The 24045-nt window shown below is 40.2% G+C and overlaps 1 protein-coding gene across 11 annotated transcripts in view; it reads left to right on the forward strand.

Annotated features, from left to right (window-relative positions):
* Positions 1-24045, forward strand: part of DACH1 (dachshund family transcription factor 1) — a 326316-nt gene that overhangs the window by 169110 nt on the left and 133161 nt on the right. For 6 of the 11 annotated variants that reach the window (XM_066581217.1, XM_066581254.1, XM_066581226.1 and 3 more), the window contains exons 3-4: positions 997-1158; positions 16104-16151. In XM_066581217.1, coding sequence (XP_066437314.1) covers positions 997-1158; positions 16104-16151 — 210 coding nt within the window. The remainder of the gene's footprint in view (positions 1-996; positions 1159-16103; positions 16152-24045) is intronic. The other 5 variants (XM_066581233.1, XM_066581247.1, XM_066581277.1 and 2 more) reach the window with 1 other exon arrangement.

Genomic DNA, 24045 nt, shown 5'->3' on the forward strand with positions numbered 1-24045 from the left:
TTAGCCAGGAGTTTTTGATGCTGGATCCGCAGCAGTTAGATGATGGCTAGACATCCTTCAATTTAAAATGTGCTTGCTTTCATAAACCAACCGTTTAATTGATAGCTACATGGAATGTTGCTTCAGTTTTCAAGGTACTTCATAAAGCATTCACCAGGTCTAAGAGTGTGTGAAGTTTGAGTAACGTATACCTAAAGTCAGAGGCGTAACTTAAAGACCCTGGGCTCCAATGCGAAATCTGTAACAGGGCCCTCCACTATAATGCTTTATTCATAGTGCTGGACTCTATAAGAAGAAGAAAGGCCAAGGTTCCTGGGCCCGGATGCAACCGCATCCCCTGCATACCCTATAGTTACGCCTCTGCCTAAAGTATTGTTTACACCCAAATCTTCACTGAACTACTTTTTGGCTTTTTTTTTGAGAAAGCACCTTCCTTATTAGCCAAGTAATATCTATTAATTATTAAAGCACAAATAAACATCTTTACTAGGGACTTATGGCTAACCCCTAAGAAGCACAAGTATATTTGTTAAAGCTCTGCAAAAAGAGTTGCTCACTAGATTGATTCTACCATGATTGACAGATCATCCACACAAGAGGCATGTAAAAATATTAATTGGAACTTAACATTTATAGTCAACCACATAAAAGAATGTGGCAGAAGGTAGCGCTGTGAGGTATGTTTATTAGGATTATGGAACCAGTCATTTATAGTAGGTGTTAATATTTAACACAAAAATATGTAGCGTGCCATCTGGTATGACTGTTCATTGGCCTCATCACGTGTGTGAAGAATGGAATAGAATAGGTGTACTGATGTAGCAAAAAGAACAGCTAAACTAACTAACCTGTGATAGGTTTTGTCAGACGTGACGGAGTCTTCCGAGGAAGAATAGTTTCCTTGCTATGCTTATTCATGATTATGCCCAAGCAGCTACTGTGTAAATACATGACTTCTCAATTATATTTCCTAATATATTTTGTAATTCTCCCCAGGTCTAACAGCAGCAGCTGCAGCTGCTGCAGCTGCTACTAATGCAGCAATAGCTGAAGCAATGAAGGTTAAGAAAATAAAGTTAGAAGCTATGAGCAACTACCACAGCAGCAATACTCAGCATGGCGCAGACTCGGACAACGGGGATCTCAATTCAAGTGTTGGTAAGCATCAGTGAACTTGTCTAAAAAGACTTTTAAATCAATTGTATTTCTCAAGATTTTGTGGGTTTTGCATGAAAAATTGTTTCAAATTATATTTCAATATTCATAATCAAAGGAAAAACAAGAAAAAGGGGCGAACATTTTTGTAGTTGTAGTTGAATGTTTATGCATTCATTTTTTGTGGGGTTTATATTATTTTACATATTGACAATTACTATAGAGGTTTTCCTGTGTAGTGACATGCTGCTATTCCTATAAAATAGATCTACCCCTAGTTAATACATCAAGTGCTCAATACTTCGGCTAAAATTTGACGAAGGCCGGCTGCACACAATCGAGTCAGATTCCACATGCGGAAGCCCACAGCGGAATTCAACCCTGTGCCCAGCTGGCATCCGCACGTTCCTGTCTTTTCTTCTTCTTTTTTGTACTGTGGATAGTCTGCACTGCGAGCCATAGGACATGCACAGTACAGATTTTTTTTTTTAAAACCCCTGCTTTTTCTGCATCATCGCTCTCCACCACGTCAATTGCGGAAGGGCCGAGGGTCGGACGGCTTCTATTGACTTCAATGGAAGCCGTCAGTGCAGATTTTGCTCAAAAATAGAACATGCTGCGATTTTTCCTCTGCGAGCGGAAAATCACAATTGATTTCCGCTCGTGTGCAGGAAAAAGCGGTTTTCAATACATGTTATGGGCGGTATTTGCTGCGGAATCCGGAGGCGGATGCCCACACTGGATTCCACAATGCATATATGCCTGTGTGCAGCCGGGCCTTCATTAAAGTCTATGATTCTCTCCAGGGTTCCAATTGGATTCCATTTTTGGTGATTCAGACGGAACACAAGGACAGCATATCTGGGCACAAACGATAAAGCATATTGCTGATTGACCCACTAAATGTTACAACACTACTCTCATTTTTTTTTAAACATGTTTATAAAAAATCTAAAATGAAACCGTATCATACCAAACCTAGAATGCTCTAACAGCACCCACAACACAGCGTGCAAATGGTACTATATACATTTTCATCCACTAAAGCGCATGACAAAGCTCCCCGTGAACGTGGCCTGAACCACTTATTTTTAAACTGATTTCATAAAGCTGGTGAGTTGCCAATACGAGACATCTCACTGCCTCTTCAATAGACCTTTATTCTACAGAAGTGGCAAGGTTCATTCTATGCAGATATTTACATGCTTGTTTAATGAGTCAGTAATCCAGGAGAAATACTGATTTTAATAGAGCATATTATTAATCCAAATACGTATCGCAAACCGTTATGAACTTGTTACTGGCGAATTGCAAAGGTCAAAATGTAAAGGGAGTCGCAGACAGCCAAAGATGCAAATAGGTAATTATTTTATCTCCTACATTCCAATTTAAAATGATAACCTTGAGTTCAGATGCTTCTACAAGAATTACCATTCTGGGGGAAGATGGAAAATAAAACACGGGATTTAGAAAAATAAAGCATTAATGGCCTGAGAGGAAAATAAAATATGGCCGTGACGCCTTATCCCCCTCACCCAGAATCAATTGGATTCTTTTAGTTTAATATTTACTTGCTAAGATGAGATGTTAGTCTGCTTGGTGATAAACAGTCGGCTGCTGGCATCTGAAGGTGACCTGTCAGTTCATATGGACAAATCTCCTGCTTACTGAAATGTACAAAATAAATCATTAAAGCAGGCAGGTGCTCATTCCTAGATTTAAATCACCATAGATTTATGATTTGAATTAATGCTTCATTTGGTCATTGAAATAGATGCTGACAAAATGATATGCAGTAGCTGAATCTTCCATACTGTAGCCGTCCTAATATTGATTGCTGAGATGTCTGCAATCTCTTCTTTATATCAAGTAGTTTCTTGTGACAGGTTGCTTGATATGGCCCATATTATTGATAAGACAATGCTGTTCATGGCATACACACAATTTTCCTGAACATTAATATAAATTGCTATATTTGTGTAGAAGGAGAGGAGGAGGTGAAGAAGAAAGTGAATGTAATATTTTAATAATAGGGGCAAATAGACACTTGGTTTAGTGAACACATAAATGTTCTTGAAGGTGCAATTGTGGCAAAGTCATTTTTTTTCCTAGGAAAGAATAGAGAAGGTGATAGTAGGAAGGACGACTGGAAAGTAAAGGCTGGAAGTAATTTCTTCAGTCTGTATCTAAGGGATGAGAGTTTTGTGATATAGGGAAATATATAGACACATTATAAATAGAAGGATGTAGCAGAGCGGAAGCTGTCACGTGGCTTTGTGGGCTACATTCATGGTGTACTATAATTATACCTGTAGTCCTAGGAAAAAACTGACCAGGTCAGCTCTTCTACATCTGTTAAACCTTATTCACACCTGAGATAAATATTTCTGTTGTTTGTTTCTGTCACAGCAAGCCGTACAACAAAAGTAACGGAAGCACTTTGTCCGTCACATGATGGGCACTGGCGTCACTAAAGGGGATGTAAGGGATGTGGTTGCACCCGGGCCCAAGAGCCTTAGGAGGCCCATAAGACCTCTCTTCTCCATATAGGGAGCCCAGTACTATGAATACAGCATTATAGTTGGGGGCCCTGTTACAGGTTTTGCATTGGGCCTTAGGAGCTTCAAGTGGCACCTCTGAGATGGGCATAAACGGCAACCAGTGGGCTCCTTTGATGATAACGGGGTCAGGTTTCTGTTTTGCTGCCTGGCATTTTGCCAGACAAAAGAGCACATCCTGATCTATTTTACACCTCATGCGCACAGGATGCTACATCAAGAGCCTCCGGTACAGATATGAAGAAAGCCAAAACTGTGTTGCGCTATACCTTATAGTTTATTTCACATTTTATTTTATCTGCTCTCTATAACTTCTTAACTTAAAGTACAATTACTATATATTGCCATTTTACAGTTTTTGGCCACTTAAAGCAGTTGTCCAATTGTAAACTACTAATGGACTGTCTTTAGGATAGGCCATCAGTAGTAAATTGGTGGGGGCCAACTGCCTGGAAGCTCTGCTATCAGCTGTTTTCCGAGTCGGTGTGCATGTACTCTGAACTCATTCCTGCATGAAGCAGACAGTTCCGTTCCCACTGCAATGGCAAGGCTTGCTATTACAGGCAAACGTCCTATTCACTTCAATGGCAACTTTACCTGTAATAGCATGTCTCATATGCAGTGAGAACAGAGCTGTCTACTTCTTGCAGAAATCAGCTGGGTGCAGGAGCACACCGGGCTGGCAAACAGCTGATTGGCAGCAGCTCGGCCATCAAATCCCTACTGATTTATTATTAATGACCTTCCCTGAGGATAGCCCATTGATAGTTTGCAACTGGACAACCCTATTAAGTGTACAACACTTTAACTTGAGTCACAGGGCAGTCCATGATACTTCATTGATAGTATCAGAGATATTTAAGTGTGCCACATAAAATATTTTATTATGACATAAAAGCAATATTTTAGGACTTACAAATATTCTAACATATATCTCCAGACCGGTGAAGTATGCAATCCAATAGTTGGGGCATTATCATGTTGCAGGGCATCTTCACCTACTTCTGTGCATTTGCTTGTGTAATGGTGTAGAGCACCACAGCCTTCTTGTTAGCACATATGCATCATATCACCCTCATAACTACAAAAGATATTAAGCTCACAAGATCTCCCCATTGTTTTGAAGCCGTGCTTTATGACTTCTCTGCATAGTTTACTATTGCTTCACAAACTACACTTTACTTTTGCTGTCAGTACATTATATGTTGGAGTTTTAATTAGTAAATTCAACTTTTGAGGTCTGGGGACATTGACACACTGGTAATTGAGATGTCTAAACATGTGTACTTATATTCATGACCAAAGCTACATATTTAGAAAGTTTTAGAAACACACACGGTACTGTGCAAACGTTTTAGGCAGGTGTGGAAAAATGCTGCAAAAGTAAGAATGCTTTCAAAAACGGTTTATTTTTTCAACCAGCAAAATGTTAAGTGCCTGAACAAAAGAGAAATCTAAATCAAATCAGTATTTGTTTTGACCACCCTATTCCTTCAAAACAGCATCAGTTCTTCTTGGTACACTTGTACACAGTCAGGGATTTTGTAGGGTTACAGTCAGGTGTTTGATTAACCCATTATACCAAACAGGTGATGATGATGATCATTTTCATATGTAGGTTGAAACGCAATCATTAACTGAAACAGCAACAGCTGTGTAGGAGGCTTGGAAGTGTACGAGGAACAGCCAAAATCACTACAAAGGTGAGGTTGTGAAAGACAGTTGTGTCACAGATCATACACCATGGCAAGACTGACCGCAGCAAAAAGACACAAGGTAGTTATACTGCACCTGCATGGTCTCTTCCAGGCAAAGATTTAAAGCAGACTGGGACTTCAATATGTGCTGTTCAGGCTATTTGAAGAAGCATAAAGAAATAGGCAATGTTGGGGACCATAGATACAGTGGTTGGCCAAGGAAACTTAGTGCGGCAGAGGAAAGATGCATCATACTTACTTCCCTTCAAATGATGACCAGCATTGCCAACAGGTCAGAACTGGCAGAAACTAGTAGGACCCAGGTACACCCATCTATTGTTCAGAAAAGTCTGGTCAGAAGTGGTCTTCATAGAAGAATTGCAGGCAAAAAAATCTCAACTATGAGATAGGCACAAAAACATAAGAACTGGGGTGCAGACAAATGCCAGCAGGTGCTCTGCACTGGAGTCAAGATGTGAAATATTTGGCTGTAACAGAAGGCAATTTGTTCACCGAAGGGCTGGAGAGCGGTGCAATAATGAGTGTCTGCAGACAACAGTGAAGCATGGCGGAGGTTCCTTGCAAGTTTAGGGCTGCATTTTAGCAAATTAAGTTGGAGATTTGGTCAGGAGTAGAGATGAGCGAGCATACTCGCTAAGGACAATTACTCGATCGAGCATTGTCCTTAGTGAGTACCTGCCCGCTCAGAAGAAAAGGCTCGGCTGCCGGCGCGGGTGACAGGTGAGTTGTGGCAGTGAGCAGGGGGAAGCGGGGGGGGGGGGGGGGAGAGAGGGAGAGAGATCTCCCCTCTGTTCCTCTCCGCTCTTCCCCGCCGCTCCCTGCCCGCCGCCAGCAGCCGCACCTTTTCTTCCGAGCGGGCAGGTACTCGCTAAGGGCAATGCTCGATCGAGTAATTGCCCTTAGCGAGTATGCTCGCTCATCTCTAGTCAGGAGTAACGGTGGCCTCAATGCTGAGAAATTACAGCTCCATCATGCAATACTATTAGAGAAACTCCAGATTTATTCCCGTAGCAGGACAAATACCCTAAACATACAGCCAATGTCATTAACAACTATCTTCAGTTTAAAGAAGAACAAGGAGCCCTGGAAGTGATGATATTGCAACACAGAGCCCCATGTCAACATCATCGAGTCTATCAGGGATTACATGAAGAGACAGAAGGTATTAAGCAACTCTACATCCATAGAAGATCTGTGGTTAATCCTCCATGATGTTGGGAAAAACCTCCCTGCCAAGATCCTTCAAAAACCGTGTGCAAATGTACTTAGAAGAATAGAAGCTGTTTTGAAGGCAAAGGGTGGTAAAAGCAAATATTGATTTGATTTAGATTTCTCTTTTCTTTATTCACTTTTCATTTTGTTAATTGACAATTTTTGAAGTCATTTTTATTTTGTAGCATTTTTTACACACATGCTTAAAACTTTTTAGTACTGTAAGTCTTATTAAAAAGGGGTGCCATCGCAGCCAGTTTTATGTAACATTTTAAAAATGACATTGACATACTAAAACCCATATAAGGCTTTATTTGGAGTTAATTGAATAGCTTGATTTCAGCATGACTAACGATAATTCTAACCTATGATACTCAGGAGCAGAACAACTCTTCTCTTTGTACATTCCAAAAAAATCTATGGCTAGTTTTCCAAGGAGAATGTTTTCCACACAGTAATATCTGACACACAGAACTTGTAAACAGAGATCAACAATAGTTAATGGCTTGCTTAGAAGGAAATGAGTTCACACTTATTCAGAATACGATCTCAAAACAGATGCCCCAAGAAAATTGCATTGTTTAACCTACATACATACAAAAATGTTATTATTTCTTAAGGAAATGAATCAATCATGAAGACATTGAAACTGTGTGCCTTAAAACATAGGAAACACAAGTCATCATAATTCCCTGGCATACCAGAGCCATAAACAATCACGTAATATAGTGAAAGGGAAGAATTACATGCTTAGGTCTTATGATCCTGATGGGAGTGCTTAAAGAAGACCCATTAGTTCTCCTGACTTGTCCATTCTAGTAAATACATGCATTCCCCATAAAATAGCAATAACTCTGTGTTGTGTTGTACCTTTGTTACGCCTCCTAAACAATTATAAATAAATTGACAACTGGGTGTTATCGCTTCACTTGTAAAAGGTGGATGTGCTTGTAAGGTGTGCCATCCAATACTGTCAGCAATTATTGGGCAGTGTCAGATTGTGATGGGACACTTCAACAACTACTGCGTTTCCCCGAAAATAAGACCCTGTCTCATATTACTTTTTGCCCCAAAAGAGGCAATAGGTCTTATTTTTGGGGGATGTCTGATTATACTTTCCTACTGCAGGCTTGGCCATGTCCCTCCCGCTGTCTCCGGAGCTCCGGCGCAGTCCCGCACTTTTTCGCTGCTCATACAACATCACTTCCTGGTTACGGGATTCATAAATCCCGCCTCTGGAAATCAATAGCTGTGATTAGTTCTTCGACTGCTGCTCAGCCAATCATTGCAGCGCTCAATGAACCAATGCGATGGCTGTGATTGGTTCTTCGAGCACTGTATTGATTGGCTGAGCATCGCTCGAAGTACCAATCAGCAGCCATCATGTTGTGGAGGATTTATGAATTGGCTAAACGGTGTTCATCTCTGCGGAATCGCTGCATATCCGGTGGCGGCTTCTCCTCACTCCGCAGAACACATCTCTATCGCTGCCGGAGACGCTGAGACGAATACCGCTCAGCCAATTCATAAATCCCACCTCCACAACACAATGGCTGTTGATTGGTTCTTTGAGCACTGTGGTTCAGCCAATCAGTGCTCAAAGAACCAATCACAGCAATTGCTTCCTGGAGGCGGGATTTATGAATCTCGTAACCAGGAAGTGATGTTATATGAGTGGCCGAAGAGTGCAGAGCTCTGAAGACAGCAGGAGGGACCTGGCTGAGCCTGCAGTAGTTAAGCATTTCTTTTTTTATGTAGTTTAATTAGGGCTTATTTTCGGGGTAGGGTTTATATTTAAAGCTTCTCAGAAAATTAAAAAAGGCTAGGGCTTATTTTCAGGATATGACTTATTTTAGGGGACTACTTATACATGTCTAGAAGGAATAACCGAGGAACGGCATAACATAAAATTCCAACTAAATATGATCCAGAATTATTTAATGTGACATACAATTGTTTACTAAATCAGACATGTCAGGAGAGCTGCAGGTTACTCTTTAACACAATGCTAACATTTTCAGTTGAACTAAAGGTACTGATATTATGGAAATTCTTATTGATTGTTGACAACTTCTTTTTACTATGCACGTTACAGAAATCCCCACTGAGAATGTTTCCATTACTTAAGAGTCCACCCTAGTGACATATGTAAATGTATCTGTCCGAGTACTTAAACTTTTTCATATGGAGTAATATCGTAGCATATTTAGTGTTGGTCTAGTAAATACATCTTCACACCCTTTGGAGGTTGATGGGGTTTTCGCACCTCAGGCATTTATGGTCTATCTACAGGATATGCTGTAAATGTCCGCTATCCCAGCTCACTTCCACTGTCTAAGATGGTTGGGATAACGATAAGAACATTCTGGTTGTTCAATGTTGCTTTTGTAACCCCATGAAAGTGAATAGGAGTTTCAGAAAGAATGTAGTACAGTAAGTTTCACTATTCCAGCAACTCGAGAGATGTACTTAGAAAGGCCGTCTCCGTAATCATGGCCACTAGTATATTCTGTTTAGGGCTTATTCACACAGGCTTATGCAGTTTGGGGGAAAACGGACCGATTTCCCTGTGTATATTGCATACCTTTTTTTTTCCGTCTGCATGCAATCTATCTTATAAAATCTTTACACATATGATAAAAAAGTAAGGCTCAATTGATGTTTTTTTACTGACTCATGGCAACATAGACTTTCATGGGCGATTTTGGTCCGTGAATACAGATCAAAATAGGATATGTTGCAATTTTTTTTAATGCGCATCAACGGTCTACATAAAAAACACACATCTGAATACATTGTTTACTTTAATGGGTCCTTGTGCTGTTCGCATTCAATCAGTAAAAACTATGGACAGCACACGGACAGAAAACCCTCCCGTTTGAATGGGCCCTTACAGATAAGTAGTCCCTTCACAGATATGGTATATATACAGTATCATTCAACAAGGGGTGGGTGGCCCTTTCCAAACTAATGTGAAGACTGTGCTCCTTGAAAAGTTTCTTCAATATGAAATGTAGGAAAGTAAAGTGTTCCTGTTGACATGCTGGAGGTTACCCTATCAAATAGCCGATCTGATTTATTTGTGGTACATTAACCACATTATCTGGTAGAATTACATTTATTCCATTATCCTGTTTACATTTTTCTACCCATATAATTATCATTTGAGTGAAAAGAAATCTTTTTATATCACGCTTAATGCATGCCTTCTAACAGGGGAACTTTAAAAGTGGGTCATGAATATGAGATTTTTGTGATAGATCTCATCGAATGTCTTCTGATATATGCTGTTGGCGCAAATAGGCATCGGGCAGGTTGGATTTCAACCTGTGTAACACTCTTTTTTTGATCCTTGGTGTCAAATAGCCACTTGTTTTCCATCCAATATAGAAGGAACATGTCTGTTTAGCTGAGTCTAGGGAGAGTATTTATTAGAGATCCGGGATAGCACTCAACTGACGGCTATTCATATGGACAGGTGAGGCTTTTTAGCTCTCTATACAGACAGGCATTGCTAATTGCATTTGTTATTACCAATGGATGTACTATATAAGTCAGCAATGGGCTACTGTAGTAGCCCATTGACTGATACTGGATGGAATATGCATTTTAATGGAGAGTAAAAGTTAAGGTGGCCATACACTTTAGATAGCTGTAAGTCAAACACTTATTCAGCTGACAACCAATTTCCCAACCCCCTATAGACACCCATGTTTGGTGCGGCCGAGCTTGTCTGTTTTTTTAATAGAGAGAGGGAAATACCCTCAACCTCAGGCGGCTTATATCCAGCGAGGCAGTTACTGTGCGTTTGAAATTGGCAGTTCCGGACGACATTCATTCAATGTATATGGCCGCCTTTGGAATGAAGGTGTTTTATTAAGCTTAAAAGCATGATTCACTAGTACTTAAAATGAGGTCACTTTATATTGCTACTTGAGTCAAAACTTATCCTTTTTGAGGACATCATTTAAATACAGAAGTTCAATCAGTCTGATTATGGAGAGAAGGTTTATGACACAAAGTGGTGTTCCTATCTTTAAAAAGCGATGGCATATCACTTAAATATTCCATCACTTTATGATTTGTGAGGGTCTGAACTCCAGGACCCCCACCAATTTTGAGAACAAAGGGGCTGCAGAGCTGGGGGAGCTCTCCCCACACAATGGCGTTCTTGGCCACCCAGCTAGAGTGACTTGAATGGGGCCGCATTGTAGTTCCTCGCACCGCGTGTGGCTAAGGGTACTGCCATGTAGGGAGAAACAGTGAAGCTCTACACTAGCGCTGTGGCTGCTTCACTCTCAACGATAGTCATGCTAATCTTATTTTAGTATTGGCAAAAAAAAATGCTATGTGGACACTCCAAGGGTAAATCAGTGGTGTGAAATGACCTGACAAGGGTGGTAGATATTGACAGGCAGTGCTTTTAAAGGGCTTGCTGCTTTGTGTCTAGCATTGCTCGTGTTTGTTCTCCGTCTAGAAAGTTTGCAACTTCACCATTTTACCGAAAAGTCTGCAAGACCTTGAGAAATCAAATAAAAGGAAAGTGAAATTTCAGGCCACTGAGCACAGCACTGCAGTTGCACATCTGATTCTCTGCCTTGGCAATGTTAATGAACCTAAAATCCTCCCAATAATTAGATGAGGGAATTGCTTATATTTTCAAACAGATGATGCTGCTATAATGAAACGATTGACAGGGAATTTAGGAGTGTCTACACTAGTAATTTGGTTTATGTTGAAACAAAAATATATCTAATATTGCTTTATACTGAGATCAAAGGATGTAAGATAGTGTCAAAGTTAACTAGATAGGGTAATATGGAGGGGTAGGCATTACTTAGAGAAGATTACCGTGTCATGTTTGTTCGTTGCGTTTTGTACTTATTTTTGCCGTATTAATATTTTTTTTATTTTATGTATTTTTGTACACTTGTTCTGCTTGGGTCCCTTAAAAAGGACTAAGACTCCAGAGATGGAGTCGGATTGAGTGCACAGCTGTAACTGCTGATGAGCTAATTGCTCCTTATCTCTCAGACCCATTCATCTTCATTTTTTACCAATTACAGAGAATTATCTGTGTTCTCAGTTGGATATGAGAGTTAATCCTTTTTGGTTAAGCTGGCAGTGCTGTGAGCAGATTCTAAATAGTCGGGTGAAGAAGCCATCAGAAGCTTGCTCCGCAACAGTCTATAGTTCAATGACAATATTTCCAATTCATAACATGTTTTGTATTACTAAAGCCTTCGTATTGAATGAAATCCTTATATAATGAGACAAAGAGAAATAAGACTCTTTAATGCAGATATGCAAATCTATGTATTATCTTAATGAATATCATTGTTAATATTTTTACATGAGAAATAGGTGATCTGCCAAGCAATGCTTACTGAGCTGTCCAAAAAAATATTTAGTTGATAAAATCTGATTTTTGGCTGTGCATCTTTAATAACCCCAAGGCCTTTTTATACTTTGCTCCACTAGACAATTCTTATCCCAGGTGAGGCCCTCAGTCTATTTTACTTATGTCAAGCCTTCCCACCAATTCAAAGGTTAATTTAATAGAAAGCCATTTGCACTAAGACTGTGGGTGAATAACCGTCCAATGGGGAGAAAATAAAACGTTAAAGGAGCCTTCCAGGGAAATACTATTGATGGCCAATTCTCAGGATAGATCATCAATAGTTGATCACCTGGCATCCGCTGCTCGATACTCCGGCTGATTGGGCGTTCTCTGTCATTTTCGCTACACAGTGAGGTACAGAGCAGAAGCTGCTGCTCCAACTCTGCATAGTGGGTGACTGCAGTCGCAGTTCTTATTAAGATTAATGACAGCTGCACCTGCAGTTGCAGGCACCAACCACTGCACAGGAGTCGGAGCAGCACCTTCCTCTCCATACCTCTGTGTGTGGCAGCTTTGACAGTGGGCGCCTGATCAGCTGATTGGCCAGTGTCGAGCGGTGGACCCCAGCTGATCAATATTATTTTCTTGGAAAACAGCTTTAATGCAGATCCTAAGCTAGTCATAATTGTACCAAATAGTAATAGTGCTAAACTCTGAGCCTTTATGCTGAGTTGACTGTAGCTGACCGTAGTTGTTGGCTGCACTTCTCCTATCCGACTACCCCATATACACACACATGCTCTTTTGTTTTATCAATGCGGAGAGGGTAATAAGCCGCTGGCAGAAACCTCTTGCAGTAGCTTATCTCCTGTGGGAACGAAAGCTTAGGCATTTATTATAATACAACCTCATATACATTAGATCAGTCATCTGGTCCCACCAAAATTGGTGGGCTCAGCGGAATTTCATTTATTATGTATGAGCAAGTTAAATACTTTGGATTGTATTTATTATCATGGTGGAATATCTTACTTTCCTTTCTCTTCGTTATCTTTCAGCTTAGAAGTGTGATTTTGACCCAGGAATGTTTATTATCATTGAAAGTAGCAGCTTAAACATTTGTTTATAATGATATTAGCGTGCCGCTTGTTGTCCTAGAGTGTAAGTTCTTCAAACGACTATTGTATCTAGGACAGAAAATTATTTTTTTTTGCTACTTTCCTGGGACTTTGTTCGCCTGCAGACGGCCAGGTCGGATCCCGCTGCGAGAATTCTTGCAGCGGGACCCGACTCGTGCCCCTGCTGGGACCAGTGCGACTCTTACCTGCTTCCGCGGCTCCAGCTCTGTCAGACACTACTGACATTTCCGTGCGGGCTTCTGCGAGACCCGCACAGAATTAGAGCATGCTGCAATTTGTTTTCCGCATGTGTTTTCACGTGGACAAATCGTGGCCGTCTGCATAGGATTGCGTTTTGCAATGCAATCCTATGGCAGCGGCCACGAGCGGAAATTCTGCAGGGAATCCCGCTGCAGAATTTCCGCCCGTGTGCAGGGGGCCTAAGATATAAAGTGCAGCATGGTGGTGTGCTTATGTTTAATATGCTTCTTTCTACTTCCATTTACACATACAAGGCAGTCATTATTATTTCAGAGGCAAGAAAAGTTGATGGTATGACCTAGGTGGGGAAAATGGTGATATATGAAAGTAAGAAACTTATAATGATCTTGGAAGGACTGTAGTCTCAGGTTCTTACTGGTTCCTTTGTTTTAATGACTCCAGAGCATACAGTAAGGCCTCATGCTCACGGCCGTGTCGGACTCCACCAGCGGAATATCACAGCGGAGTCTGACACGGCGCCCCCCAAAGACCACATACTCACCTCTCCGGATCCGCCGCACGAGTCCCATCTGGTGAGCCGGCGTGCATGCGCAGTGCAGCACATGACACGCCGACGATGGGCGGTGACATGTAATCACGTGATACTTCAGCTCTGCTCACAGCGGAAGTATCGTGTGACGGACAACTTCCATTGATTACAATAGAAGCCAGTCGCGCGTTTTTCAACGGCAATTAGAACATGCTGCGATTGGTTTCACACTGCGGAATTCCGCAGCATGAACATTGAAAGGCAGAAAGCTATTTGCTTCTATAGAACCTAATAGCTGCAGGATAACGCTGCGGATTTCCGCCGCATGAAACACAGCCGATATCCGTTCGTGGGCATTAGCCCTAATAGAAGTATATGTTAGCATTTCATGTTATTTCACAAAGCCATTTCCAGTACAAATATGTATTAATAAACATGTTGTGGTTATAGAAACATAGAAAATTGAGAGCAGAAAAAGACCCCATGGTTCATCTAGTCCACCCTTATATTTCCTTATATTTCTCTTTTAGGATATATGTAGGTTTATCCCAAAGATGTGTATATTGTTGATTATCCAACCACGTCTGCTGGATATTTGTTCCAAGCATCTACTACTCTTTCAGTAAAATAATATTGTCTGACATTGCTCATGAACTTTCCCTCAACTAATAAAAACCCTATGGCCTAGTGCACACGGCCATGACGGGCTCCGCAAGCGGAATTCCGCAGCAGAGTCTGTCACGGCGCCCCCCCTAGAGACCCCATACTTACCTCCTGATCTGCCGCCCGACGTCCCGCATGACGCTCCGGAGCGCATGCGCAGTAGAGCGCATGACGCATCGGCAGTGTCATGTGACGCACCGGCCGCGTCATGAGACAAGCCCACAGCGTCACATGACACGCCGGCCGCGTCCTATGACGCGGCTGGTGGTAGGCGGGGAAGCGTTTTCACGCTATCTTCCGCTGTGCTATAGCGGGAGATAGCGTGATGGATGGCTTCCATTGACTGCAATGGAAGCCGTCCGCGCGTACGCTCACAGCAAAATAGAACATGCTGCGGGTGAGTACGTGTGATTTCACGGTGCGGAATTCCACACCGTGAGCATTGCTTTATTAGGTTCAATAGCTTAATAGCTTAAACACTTCCCTCCTGAACCTTATTTAAATATTTAAAAGGAATGTATAACCTATATTTTTTAATAATTAAAACCTGATTATTGTCTGATTGTGCATTTTTTGTTCTGTTATCTGAGCTGCATTTAATAGTACTTACAGATATGCTTTACAGCAGCCAATAGACACAATGGACCCGATCAGACCCATTGATTTCTATTGGAGTATGTTCTAGGCATGCTCTGTGACTTGTGCAGCGGTTCTTGTGCAAGGGAGAGGGGTGAGATGTGTCCATCGATGTTGTAAATGATGGATCATGTGGTATCCATATATAGGTGTTATCTTTCATTGTTATCATCCCATCGCTGATAATAAGATGACTGCTGTAAAGTTTTCTCTATAAAAGAGGCAGTTTCAGGCTATTAGTATGCTTAGCGGTCCGTGTGAAAAATGCTGACTTTTAGATCCTGACATTGAAAATGAAAACAAAAAAAGTCACCAAAAAAGTTCTTGAAAAATATGTTTAACATAAAACTTTATTGTATACAACAGGTCATTTTCTGATGACACATTCCTTTTAATATATTTAAAGGTTACCATCATGTACCCGATATATCTCAATATATCTCAGGAATAAAACACTTCATGTAAAGAGTTCTGTTAACTCCCCGATATCTAAAGCTGGCATTCAATCTAACTCTCTGTTTACTGTATAATATGGTAGCTGCAGTGTAAGTATTGTATTTTCTCATGCCCCCCACGGGATAATGAACTATAATACATCATGTTTATTTACACTTCACGTATTCTGAATTCTGGTTTGTGAAGCTTGTATTGCATCAGAGGGTCATTATATTCCAGTATACACTAGGCTATCCAGAATAGGCATGAATATCCTTCCTATCCATATCACTGTAAGGTAACCTGATCAGCAAATACCTGCAAAAGACTTAATACAAACGATGATAATATATATTAGGCATTACTACATTAAAATACTGCTTCAGGCTGGTTTACATTGTAGTGTATGTGTTTAATGCCTTTCTTTTTATTAAACTGTTAAGAGATTTATATGCAAATACTGTACTTCAGATGTAGAGGATGACTGGTAAGCACAATAATTGATTTTATTCTCAGATGCAGTTTTGACTTTGTCCTCAAGATGGCGACAGAGAGGGGTTAAATGTAAGTGGTGAAGTAAAAACCTGTAAATGGCTAAGTTTGTAACATTTCTTAATCGATAACGGTATAATAGATATTTTTTATTTAACTAATGGCCCAGCAGATCCTAGAGGCTCATAGAATGTGCTGGATGTCATCACTATTAGGAGATCTTACGCTGCATCATTTATACATTGAGAGCCTGTATGAATATACTTGTGTATTCTTAGAAATCTAGTGCACAATTCCATTATTATCTCTCTACTAGTTATACTATTCTACACACATAGTTATGTATATCCTTATCTAAGGATGCTGCTAATCTGCATTTTCTATCATGCTGTTTGCAGGCATTGATGAAAATTCTTACACTTGAAATTCCCTTTAAAGGGATTATGCCACCCCACATTTTTTATATAAATTAAAACCAGATAGAGAAACATTTTCCATTTTTCAAATCTGTTTTTATTTTCTGATTGTAGGATTTTTTTTATCTGTTATCTATACATGACTATGGGGGCTGCCCTCCTGAGCTACACTGAACAGCACTTAGAGCATTTAGAGATGCTTTACTGCAGCTTCATGGGTCATTCCCACAATGGGCAGTAGCTGACCCATTGACTTGTATGGGAGACTGTTCTAGGCATGATCTGTGACCTGTGCAGAGGTATCTACATACAGGTGTTAACTTTCTTTGTGTTGTTCCTGTGATGTTTATGAAATGACTGCTGCAAAATTTTCTCTAAAAAGTAGGAAGTATCAGTCTATTATTAGGCTTTGTAATCGGTGTGAAAAATCCAGGATTTTAGAAAATTTTTATTTTTTTTAAATACAGATTGTGATTAGTGATGAGCGAGCATACTTGCTAAGGGCAATTGCTCAAGCGAGCATTGTCCTTAGCGAGTACCTGCCCGCTCGAGAGAAAAGGTTCGGGTGCCGGCGGCGGGCAGGGAGCGGCGGGGGAGAGCGGGGCGGAATGGTGGGGAGATCTCTCTCTCCCTCCCCCCCCACTCCCCATTCTCACTGCTGCAACTCACCTGTCGCTCACCTGTCTATCTATCTATCTATCTATCTATCTATCTCATATCTATCTATCTATCTCATATCTATCTATCTATCTATCTAATATCTATCTATCTCATATCTATCTATCATCTATTTTATATCTATCTATCATCTATCTATCTAACTATCTATCTATCTCATATCTATCTATCTATCTCATATCTATCTATCTATCTATCTATCTTATATCTATCTATCTATCATCTATTTCATATCTAACTATCATCTATCTCATATCTATCTATCTATCTATCTATCTATCTATCTATCTCATATCTATCTATCTATCTATCTATCTCATATCTATCTATCTCTCTATCTCATATCTATCTATCTATCTATCTATCTATCTATCTATCTATCTATCTATCTCATATCTATCTCTCTATCTCATATCTATCTATCTATCTATCTATCTTATATCTATCTATCATCTATCTCATATCTAACTATCATCTATCTCATATCTATCTATCATCTATCTCATATCTAACTATCATCTATCTCATATCTATCTATCTCATAACTTTGTATCTATCTCTTCATTACTTCAATATTCTAATCACGTATATTAATTTCCTTCTCCCTAAGCTGTCTTATAGCTATTTAATGTAATGGTAACACAGGAAATTCACCTTGCTTGCTGGCAAATAACATAAGATAAAATATTCCCAGTTTTCAACACTTTAGCGCACACCTTGGTGTTTTTCAGCTTGTTTGTTATGTAAAGTGACCTTGAAAATGAATCTCCTATATGTGCGTCTCTTAGCTCGCATAAAATCAGCCATCTGCTATCGCACTCCTATCACAAGTGGTAAAAAAATCCCACAATTGTGCAATTTTACAGCCGCAACATGAATATGTTAAAAAAAAAAAAAACTCGCCTTGTTTCCTGAAGCAGCAGGTCTTCATGACAACACCAACACATGCATTTATACATTGCGGGGAGAATTACTAGGCTGATAACAATTTGCAATGCTGTTATTAAAACAGTATGTTCAGTTCATTTTCAACAGTTTCGAATTAGACCCAGTCCTAATGAAATAGATACGGTTTCTTTCACAAAGGCGCTGATCTCCCTTAGTTAATATAGCTTTAGCGGTGCCTTGCCGACCATGCCTTTAGCTCTATTTGTGTTTCACAGCGTGATAAGCCAAGAGTGTTGATTTTTAAGAATCCTGCTGATGAAAGGTAATGGAATTATTACATCTTTATCGCATTATATAAAAAAAAAGGAGAAAAAAAACCAAGCTGGTGGGTAATGTTTTTTATTGCTGTTTTACAAAAGCTTAGTGGCTAGAAAGGCTTTCTGCTCTTTCTTGAAATCATTTCATCCATGGAAATGATATGCTATTATTTAATGTCTGCACAGCAAGTCTGAGAGGACCTAATAGTGAATGGATTGGACGTGAAGTGCCTCCTGCTTACAGATATGGATCAGCTCAGTCACACGCTGTACCAGCTGTCATCTCAGCCATACTGCTGTGATTTAATTAGTGTGTTTATGTCCTTTCTAATAATATTTCCCTCTCTATGAAAGGGCAAATGCAACAGGGACTTTTTCCCTCTGTGACTTTACAGATTGAGGAATGTGGCCTACATTTAATATTGCAAGACAAGGGATTGAATCGCCATATCTGTCACTTCAAGCTGTTGATTAATTGTTCAGCCGAGAAGTGTTTTTCCTTCCTTAGGGTCATGATTATGCCACAGAGACTACAATCAAATAAATATGCAAAAAATCATATATTTGGTTTAGAAAATTGCTCTGGCCAGAACCGATCTGGTCTTACTTAAAAGCCTAGTATGGCATGTGAGATAAAACACAAGTTTCTAAGGAATGCAAATGAAGGCAGATATATGATAAGAGTACTGGAGATAGTCGTGTGTAGACAATATATAAGCATGCTGACCAAGTGATTTCATATATTTGTCACATCAGAATAATGTTGAGGGATGTATGTGTGGTCAACATGTGAATGGGCTTTGCCAACTGCAGATGAGGGGTAGGCCTGGAAAGCCATAAAAGGTCTTCTAAACTTCCAAGAGTAAAGTCAAATAAACTGCACATCATCGATAAAGATGAGCAGACGGTTCAAAAGTTTGGTTAGGTTGGTTCACTGAATTTTGAAAAAAAAGTTCTGTTTAGTCCGAACTAGTTAAAACCTTCAGCAATAATAGTGATCATGGCCAAATAACGGTGGTGCTGGTGGTGGTAGCTCTTCTTCTGCGGCTCAGTGGATGGCACTGCAGTGCTGTGGTCCTTGGTTCAACTCTAATAACATCTATATGACGTTTGTATGTTCTCCTTGTGTTTGTGTAGGTTTCATCATAATAATATCACTTTCATTTATATAATGCATACATTTATTGAGAAGATGAAGGGGAAGGCATGGTGGCTTAATGGCTAGCTCTGTTGCCTTACAGTGTTGTGGTCTTAGGTTCAAATCTGACCAAAGGAAATATCTGGAGTTAAATACAAGTGATTATTATGAAACACAGAACAAACATGCAAACTCCATGCAGATGTTGTCAGATTTGAACCTAGGACCCCAGCACTGCAAGGCAATAGTGTTAACCATCGAGACAAAGGAGAAGAACCACCACCTTCCTCTTAAGCCATGACAAACTTCCTGAGGTTTGGGTTTGCCTTGAACCAAATTCTTAGCAAAGTGCGACCTGCAACAGGATTCAATTGGTTTAGGTCATTCAACACTAATCATCGAAATGTTCATATGTCATGCCATGGGGAATTTAAATTACTTTTACTGTCAGTCACAGCAACTGCATAGTGCTTCCTCTTTAGGAAAAGTCACATGTTGATGACATATGCAGCCTTGCAATCTACTCACTGTTTCATATTTGCCCAGTAGAAAATAAAACCAATGACAGCAAATACAGATCAAACAATGACGAAATACTGATGACATACGGTTGCAATGTCATCTGTAACATGCTCACATTACATCATATTACGGATCCATATTACAGGTGTGTGAACACACTCTTCTGAAATTTGCCATACCGACATTTTTCCTATTTAGTGAGAAAAGGAATTGCAATCATATTGATTATCACTTTTGTATTACCAAATAAAAGATTGCCAGTCAACTATTAGTTTTGCTCAACAGCAAAGTAGCCATTTTATCATCAGGTTGGTTTTACATACAACTTTTGTTTTAAATGCCACCACAGTTTATGTTGCAGCTTTTTGAGCCAAAGCCAGAAGTAGATCTGGCAGGAAGGAAAAATAGAAGTCCCATAGTTACCATTGCTTTTGAATCCTCTTCTGCCTTTCGCTCAAAAACTGTATAAAAAACTATGGTGTGTGGCAAACCGGGGTTAACTCACCTCTTGATCTCCGACCTCTCAGTCCAGAAAATGGGCACCACACGTGAATAGAGGCTCCAGGAACAGGAATTTCTTATAAATTTGGTGCCTGCCAGCATTTATTCTGCATTACTGCACAGCAAATGTATTCACAGCCAAACAGTTTGTACAGCATACATTAGCACAGTTCATATCCGATATCCTGGGTTTACAACCCACAGGGTCACCATCACTAGCCTGCCCAGGGCGTCTGGTGATTGTCCTTCTCCGTCAAATGCATGGCAGTTCCCAAACAGATCCACACAAGATCTCACTGGTCCCAACTGGACCTTGGGCTAGCAGCCCTCCTATCTCCACTGAGCTATAGCTCTCTCTTGAGTGTGACAGGAACGGGTTTTATCCAGCTTCCTGCCACACCCAGCAGGTGTTAACCCTTTCACTGCAGTAGCATAAGTCCTGTTTGCAGCCCTCTACAGGTCCTTCTGTGTACTGCACTCCCACAGGTGACATAAAAAAAATCTTTATGTGATACCACCCTGATGATAAAATGGCTACTTTGCAGTAGCCTAATACTGTAGCTCTTTTCCCCAAAAACACTTTGTGTGAAACCAACCTTAGTTGCCTAATGTAAGTGATGACAATCTGTGTACAGCACTGCGGAAAATGTATGCATCATATAAATGATCACCGAAGAAGAATATAGTATTAAAACTAACTTTATTAGACAAATGTAAAATGGACAGAACAAAACATATATAGCAAAAATGGGAACCCTTGGAAGTCTAGTTTTACTGTTCCTTAGAAAACCCATGTACAAGAACCATATAGTGTCACGGATACTGAACACTAAATCACCTATGAGGTCTATAGGCAAGATGTGAGATAATGACCTCCAATTCGTGATCAAATATTGTTCTATGTTCGGGAAAGAAAAATCCTTTTTATTACAATCTTACATGCGGTCCACTTTAATATAGGGACCCCCAGATTGTAAAAGGTTTCAGAGAGTCAGAAAGATGGTGTGTTTCATGTACTTAGCCGCCCAGAAATGCACCCCTTTAATTGTAATCAGAATCACCAGTCTGAGGTATTAGATATGGGGAGGTACAAAGATGAGTATTCAGTGTCTAGGTTCTCTTCTTTCTAAGGCAGACCCCAATAATTGAGATGTGATACAGGGGATTGGACCAGACCGGAATCAATGTCACTGATGTAGATGTAGAGATTAGCACTTTATACCGTTGTATAGAACCAATCAAGTTGCGTACTCAGAGGTGATGTGATTACAACTTGTGGTGTTCAAACCATATTATTGTTAACCCTTTACGGTCTGAACACCACATGCAGTGATTTTTCTCCCGGTATTTTCAGCCGGATGTGAAACTGGCCTAAGAAATGCATAACTCAATTATTACCTCTACACTGATGGATTGATATATGTCTTTTTAATGTTTTGTGTTTTGGGTGGAAATCTGTCTAAGGGCTCAGTCAGACAAGCATATTTCCCCCGCATCTATTAATGCGAAAAAAAACAACGTAGAATGCATGTATATAAAACGCATGACCAAAGCTTTGGACACGTTTTTTATTCGTACTTGTTGTGCGGTCACACGATGGTAAAATTTGCACATAAAACTGCGGTCCCATCGCTATCCCCTGCTGCGGCTGTGATGAGGGGAGTCCCCTCATCACTGAACACTGTGACAGTGCTATCACAGTGTTCAGTGATAAGGGGACTCTCCGTGGGGAATGAAGGAATTCCCTGTCACAGCTGTAGTAGAGGAGCGCAATCTTCTCCCTATGTTTTCAATGGGGCTGGGACAGCATCCAGGGGTTTCACATCCAGGAAATCCTCTGCTGCGGCTGTTAAAGCAATGGGACTGCAGTTTTATGTGCAAATAGGTGTGGTGAGGATCGCAATGATATCCCATTGTTTTCATTGGGGCTGGCACAACTGCCGCCGCATTGAAAGCAATGGGATAGAGGGAACCCCTGCAGGGATCTCTCAGGGGTGGACTTGAAATATAAGTTCAACTCCGAAAATAAGCCCTAGATTCTGGGAAAAAAAATGCATCACCTAGAAGTGGTGTCTGGGGCTCCACTGCATCTTTTCCCCGGGTCCCCGGCACTGTTCTTCTTCATTTCCTTCTGACTGGGGACTGAAAAATCCCTGCCTAATAGAAGTGATGGTGGCCAGAATGGCTCTGATTGGTCAAATAACTCAGCCAATCAGAGGCAGCGCTTCCAGGAGGCGGAGATTTCTCAATCCCTGGCAGAAGAAAACGAACAAGAACAGGTAATGTATTATTTTTGTGCGAATCAAAAAATGCTGTCCTATTTTTTGCAGGTGCAAATTTTATTCGCTTGTACAAAACCGACATGTGACTGCTTTCATTGGAAAGCATTGGTTCTCATATAGCTATTTTTCAGCAACTACACATGCAGGGAAAAAAAACGCTCTTCTGACTGAGCCCTAAGGAAAGTATATTGACCTGGGCACTATCAAAAATAAGCTAGCAAAAAGCACCCCAAATTTCCATTCAGTGTCTTTCTGATTTCTGCATTCATGGGGGTGCAGCGAACAGTGTCATTTGACCACCATGAACCAAAGGGACCAGGGAGGAGAATATGCAAGTGGTTTTAGAAATCCATATAGGAGACACCCTATTCCATTGTCATTAAGGCATCTGTATGATGAGCTAATGTAAGGAGCCTGTAGTGCTGACAAGTCCTCTCTAATAAATATTTTACACAACACTACTGCCCAGTACTATTACAGTTTCACATTAGAAACCATCAATATCATCCACTCTGTCATTTTGACATTTCATTTGTCATTACAATAAATGACTACACTGGCTACGTGATAGATTTGAAGTGTCCTGTTTTACAGTAGCGCTGTGTACTATGTTACTTTTTTTATCTTTGAGTAGTGTTGTGCTTCCCTTGCTTTTATATTCCTATCTATATAAGCCCATGATTTGTGGTTTCTTGTACCATATTAAACCCAGTTGTGTATTGCAGACACTATGATATGCTTTTAGTGACCTTACATTAATTCAATTGCAGAAAAAGTATGTTTTTATGTTCTCCTAGAAGAAAGTTCTAGACCCTATTTGAAAACAAACTCAAATTTGTATGTGCATGTGCAACACATTTATATTAATTGGTTTGTCCTTTCCAGTTCTGTTTAGCTCTTCATTTCCATCACTTTTTCAAAGGTCATTCAGTTTCCTTTCTAAATCCAACATGACAGAGACTGAGGGGGAAAAAAAGGCTAGTTAAACGAGCATATCACTACACAATCACCCCTCTCACAATTCATTTATCTAATTACTAAAACATTGTCACATTATTATTTGCAAGTTTGTTTGCAGCTATCACAACTGTTTCATTCAAGATGGCTTAATCTGTATGCCCACTAATGAAAAGCATTGGACGTTACAGTCTGCACACCATGATTTTGTTTCCCGATGACCTTTAGAAGAACTTTGCCCTTGATTTAAAAGTCTAGAATAGCTGA

This window comes from Eleutherodactylus coqui, chromosome 1, assembly GCF_035609145.1.
Source record: "Eleutherodactylus coqui strain aEleCoq1 chromosome 1, aEleCoq1.hap1, whole genome shotgun sequence".
NCBI lineage: Eukaryota > Metazoa > Chordata > Amphibia > Anura > Eleutherodactylidae > Eleutherodactylus > Eleutherodactylus coqui.